Source organism: Chiloscyllium plagiosum, chromosome 2 (assembly GCF_004010195.1).
Source record: "Chiloscyllium plagiosum isolate BGI_BamShark_2017 chromosome 2, ASM401019v2, whole genome shotgun sequence".
Lineage (NCBI taxonomy): Eukaryota > Metazoa > Chordata > Chondrichthyes > Orectolobiformes > Hemiscylliidae > Chiloscyllium > Chiloscyllium plagiosum.
Window position 1 is genome coordinate 36,364,591 of NC_057711.1, and position 6,000 is coordinate 36,370,590.

At 37.9% G+C, this 6,000-nt stretch overlaps 1 protein-coding gene across 2 annotated transcripts in view; it reads left to right on the top strand.

Annotated features, from left to right (window-relative positions):
- ankra2 (ankyrin repeat, family A (RFXANK-like), 2) overlaps nt 1–3,223 on the top strand; it is a 39,077-nt gene extending 35,854 nt beyond the window's left edge. For both annotated transcript variants that reach the window (XM_043707620.1, XM_043707610.1), the window contains exon 9: nt 1,499–3,223. In XM_043707620.1, the coding sequence (XP_043563555.1) occupies nt 1,499–1,554 (56 nt within the window). In that variant the 3' untranslated portion in view covers nt 1,555–3,223. The remainder of the gene's footprint in view (nt 1–1,498) is intronic.
- Nucleotides 3,224–6,000: the final 2,777 nt, after the last annotated feature.

Sequence of the window (6,000 nt, forward strand, 5' to 3'; positions counted from 1 at the left end):
TTTCTGTGCATTTTTGTCATGCTCCATGAAAGTCACGCTAGAAGGAGCCATTTTCCTAAGATTAGATTAGATTACTTACTTACAGTTTCCACACTGTAAGTAAGTAATCTAATCTAATCTAATCTAATCTAATCTAATCTAATCTAAGTAATCTAATCTAAAAAAAAAAGAACCAGGAGTGATGTATTGTTGTTAAATATCCTAAATTCGTTAGTTGCCCTCAAAGAACTCTATACCTGTATGAAGCAATCATAAAATCTATGTAGGTGCCATATTCCAGAGGAGATAGGCCCAACCATGACGTGACTTAGGAAAATGGCTCCTTGAATAAACTTGTTCTTTGTCCCCCAATTGGCTTAAGTACGCAGTAATGTCACCAAAGTTTTCAGAAAAAAGCTGCAAACTCAAATGCTGTAATTTGAATAAATACTGATGTGTCATTAAAAATAGAACTGTGACAAAATTAAATAAGACAAAATTAATTTAAGCATTAAAATATTTAACAGTAATAACAAAAAGTATTCTTCACAAAGGTATTTTGAGCCATTGCATTCATGATAGACAGGTGGTCAGGAGGATAGCTTTGTCTTCTTTCTTGGTTGATCTTGCACTATGAATTTCAACTTTGAAAATATCACTTGCTGCTTGTTTCCAATTTAGACTGTTCTAGAGAATCCTGAGTCCATGTGTTTGGGCACTTTTTATTTTCTTTGAAAACTTGAGGTTTCCTCTTCTTGAATAGCTCTGCAGTCTGTTTGAAACAGACCTTGAAGATAGTCCAAATTCTTTGGCAAAGATGATGCTATCCACATGACCACAGTAGCCTGGGTGTTGAATTCTTGTCACCTATGTAATAGACCAATTTTGAATCCACTAGTTGTTTGAGTCAATTTTAATGCAATACTCACTTGCAGAGCTGGAGAAGCAGCAACTACAAGTTGGATTTTTTTTAAAAATTCCACCCAATGTAGTACTGTGGGTGCCTAACTGTATTGTACAAATGGCTTCAACTCCAAAGGTTGAGATGGAGTCAAAAGTCAAAGTAGAGCAGAGGCTGGTGAGTGAAGTACTGTACCATTATGTTTCCAATACTATAACAAACTGCCAAGAAATTTGAGGCTATTTTGTTAAGTATTTTGCATATCTTTCTAGGAAAAATAACAAACTAAATTGTTTGATTCAGGAATTTATTTAAGCTGTGTAATTCCTTCAAAAATGTGGAGTATTATATTGATTAACATTAGAAAAGAATGATTTATCATTTTGCTACTTGCAGTAACTATCTTGCAAGTAATAACACTAAGTAGAACTCCATCTTCCTGCTTTGTCATTTCTTTCTTGCTGGTGCATATTGTTAAGTAAATATAATTATATTGTACTTCGGAAATGATGCTTTCTTACTCATTCTTCCCTGTTCATGAAAGCTATTTTGCACTGTTTATCTTACATTGGTCCCATTTTGTTTTTGTATTTTCTAATTCAAGAATTTTTTTTATAGTTCAACAGGTTATTGAGGCTCATTTGCTGAAGTTGCTGTTGAAGATTAGGGAATGATGGGCTGACACCTCTGGTAGTCACAGAAGAATCAGTTATTCGAACTATTAGATGCATCATCTGAGTTCCTTGAGGGAGTGCTTGAAAATGTTTATATTTGACAATATATCAATTGATATTCTGATTGTAATTCAGGAATGGTGGAAAAACGAGACATTATTCTAGATCCAAGTTTGATTGTGATGATGATAGACTAACTGCTGGTGAACTTGACTCCAGATTTGCTTTATAAACATTTATTTAATAAACCATCATCACTGAATTGGAAAATATGTTATCCAAGCACCATAAGTTGAGCCTATTTGTTTGAAGTACTGAAGGAAAGCTAGACACCAAGATTAGTTTTGTAGGGGGGAGAAAAATTTCATACTTCAGTAGAAGGAATTATTCTAACTACTTGATTATTGAATAGGAACCTCAGTGAATAATCATCAAATTAATTTGTAAACTCGTAATATTTGGGGGCTTAAGATTTACTGATCGGTGACTACCACCCCTGTACCCCTTTTTGGGTTAGGGATGAGGTGTCGTCAGAGTCTTCAAATGGTATTTCCTTAAATGTGAGATGGCAAATGATAAATGTGGCAATGGAAATTTAGAATTAATTCATCCATCAATGGCACACTAGTAATCTGGTACCTGAATAAAGCAAGTTGACAATGTAGACTATTAAGCAGTCAGTTTTTCTCAATGGCTGTGGGCTTGTAGTACTCAAGGAAGGTGGAAACTGGCATTCCACAGCCCTACTCCAGAGTGTCCTGTCAAACAATGCCGCCCCCACAACCACCCCCACCGCTGCTGTGTACATTATGGTCCAAACTGCAAAGAGGTTTACCTATTAAATATGAGGTGAGACTCCATAGTCATAATTGGAAGAAATCTAGTTCCCACTTCAATTCTTCCATATTCCATTAGGAAGTCGGATTAGCTGGTCGATTAGTAACACTCACCAGGGTGCTATTTATAGAAATGTCCCAAAACATTCACTCTGCAGATCGATGTTAAAGATATCCAGAACGGTGTATACCCTGAGGACTGGTTCCCATTCTTGTGAAACAGAAATTCTACATGCTTAGACAATTTTAAGCATGATGGTGTGTCTGATCATTTCAAATACATGGCTAACTTCTGACAGATGGAGCTTTTGACATTTTGTTTCTGTTGTTGAAACTGTAATCTTAATTTCTTGTTATTGCTCTCCTCCTTAGGGCCCTGCAGTTTTCTAACATCAGAAGAGTTTTAGTTCCAGTCACATTATTGTGAACTTTTTAGTTTTATGATCAATTATTCTCAACATAAGTCTTGCCTGTGTTGACCTGAGAGCAATCCTGCTATCTTACCTGCTTTCCTGAGTAATTTGATGACTCATTCTTTCTCTCAGGATTTAAGACAGCATGTACTAACTAAATTATTTGGAGAATTCTAGTATAGAATGTACATTGTATGGCCCTGTTTGGTTAGAACACTATCATCTCCCACTAGGTCAGGTCATAATTTCACACCATTGCCATTAGTGCATTATTATTGAAGAATTGTAGAATTGTTCCATTATGTCATTGACTCAAACTGTATTTGATATTAATATAAAAGAATGTTTGAAAATTGGCATTTTGTACATGTCTTGTGTCATACTGCTATGTAGTAAAAAGGTGCTTCTTTGTATTGTAAACTGTATTAAGCTTCTAAATTATTTTCCTAAACTAAAGTTGAGTATTATAGTTCTGAATTTTCTGAACCAAGAGACTATATAATGAGGAATAATCAAAGATACTGATTGTCCTGTGCATCAGCATCACGCACCACTTGCTGATTACCAACATTAGCGAGCACAGGTCAATGTTTCGGAGATGTCGGTGTTAGACTGTGGTGAACAAAGTCAAACATCACACGACACCAGGTTATAGTCCAACAGGTTTATTTGAAACCACCTTAGGCAGCTAAGGAGCGGGGGTTCGAAAACTTGTCTCAATTAAACCTGTTGAACTATAACCGAGTATCGTGTGATTTTTGACTGAATGTTGTCAATGGCACCTTCCATTTCAGCCCTTTCCTTTGTTCTTCAAAAATGCCACCGTCATCCCATTCACATGGCTTATTTTTGATTCCTCTATTTCTTCCAACTACCATTCTATTTCCAATGTTTCTTCTCACTCCATGTTTCTAAACATGGGCAAGGAAAATGACTAAAATTCATCTTTCAGGGTCCCAGAAAATCTCTTGGCACTTTGCAGGGAATTATATCCTTTGGGAATGTAATTTCTATTGTAATACAGGAAATATAATAGCCATTTGCGTATGACAGGCTCTCAAATGCAACTGATTATAATGACCAGATCATGTGTTGTTGATTAAGTGTAAGTATTGACAAGGACACTGGGGCTAACCCTCCTACTCTTTGAAATAATGATGAGGAGGTGCCAGTGTTGGACTGGAGTGGACAAAGTTAAAAATCACACAACACCAGGTTATAGTCCAACAGGTTTATTTGAAAGTACAAGTTTTCTGAGCTCTGCTCCTTCATCAGGTAGCTAGTGGAGCAGGAGCATTGAAGTAATGCTGTGGCATCTTTTTTAATTCCACGGGTATATTTGAAATTGCAAGCTTTCGGAGCTCAGCTCCTTCCTCTGGAGTGGTATGATAGAGATGTATAAGATATCGTATTTATAAGCAAAAAGTTAACAACTTTAGAACTAGCTGCCCTTGCTGAATCCTTTAGTTAGTTAGGAGGTAGACGGATGATTAAAATGCAAAATCCAAATCCCTTTCAAGTCGATAATTAAAGGTTTTATCAATGTACAAGGGATAAAATCTCAGGTTAGATAATGCACTTTAGGTGTGAGGTCCTGCTTTGAATATGTCTGTCTTAAGACGAGGTTGGGTGTTATCTATTTGTTTGACAAACAAGAATTTTGAATGAAATCAGCCTCGTATGTCTGTGTGTGTGTGTGTGTCTGTCTGTCTGTCTCTCTCTCTCTCTCTCTCTGCCACCCACACAGACAGACACACACTTTAGGGAAGATCTCTGGGACACCCGCATCAATCAACCCCACTGTCCTGTGGCCCAACATTTCAACTCCCCCTCCCATTCTGCTGAGGACATGCAGGTCCTGGGCGGCCTCCACTGCCACTCCCTCACCAGCCCATGCCTGGAGGAAGAATGCCTCATCTTCCGCCTCGAAACACATCAACCCCAGGGCATCAATGTGGACTCCACCAGTTTCCTCATTTCTGATGAAGAACTTTTGCCCGAAACGTCGATTTTCCTACTCCTGGGATGCTGCCTGACCTGCTGTGCTTTTCCAGCACCACTCTAATCTAGGCACACATATATGCTCTCTCTCTCTCTCTCTCTCACCCCTACACATGCATACACTGGGGGAAATTATTCCATTCAAGATTTTTTTCTGTCAAAAAAAGCTAAAACCCAACCTCAGTTTAAAACGCAGACAGATTCAAAGCAGGACCTTACACCTAAAGTGCAATGTCTAATTGAGATATCACCTCATGTACATTGATAATACCTTTAATTATCTAGGGATAAAGACTTGAAAGGAATCTGGATTTTGCATTTTAATCACCAGTCTACCTCCTAATTAATTAAAGGATTCAACAAGGGCAGCTACTTTTAAAGTTAACTCTTTGCTTATAAACAGTGTGTCTTATACCTCTGTATCATGCCTAACCTGATGAAGGAGTTGAGTTCCAAAAGCTAGCAATTTCAGATGAACCTGTTGGACTATAACCTGCTGTCGTTTGAGTTTTGATCTTGTCCACCCCAGTCCAACTTTGGCATCTCCACATCTTTTACATTGATCTTGGAGGCAAATGCAGTTTCACTTTAATCGCTCATCTGAAAAATGATTCCTTTTGACAGCGCACCATTCCTTTAATACTGCTGCGGAGTTTCAGAGTAGATTACTGTGTTTAGGTCCAGGAATAGGACTCAAAGCTTGCAACTTTCTGACTGAATCACAGCTTGACGCACAGCATATTATTTCCCATCCAATCCTATTCCTTTCTTTCCTATTAGTTACTGTTCAAATCGCTTCAGATCTGCCGCCACTTCCCACCCCCTCCACCGGACCTACCCACCCTTTCAAATTGAGACTGTCAAGGTCAGATTGACTAAACACATTTTGTTACTGCCGTAATACATTATGCGTTCTACTTTTATCTGAGATATTTAATGTTATCATCACTCACCATGTGCTTTGGAGAAAAAAAAAGTCAAAACAGCAGTTTAAAAGGGAGAAGAGCAGACAAAGGAAGCACAGTGCAGGAGAGAGAGAAAACCTGCACAGTTACTGCCTTTGCTGTTTGAATTCATGCATTGCTGGACATCGGTGTGCATCTGGGAAAATTAACAAACAGTGAAATTCACAACTAATCTTGGAGGAACTGTTGGGCGAAGTTCACAACATAGAATCAGATAAGTTAATTGTTGTT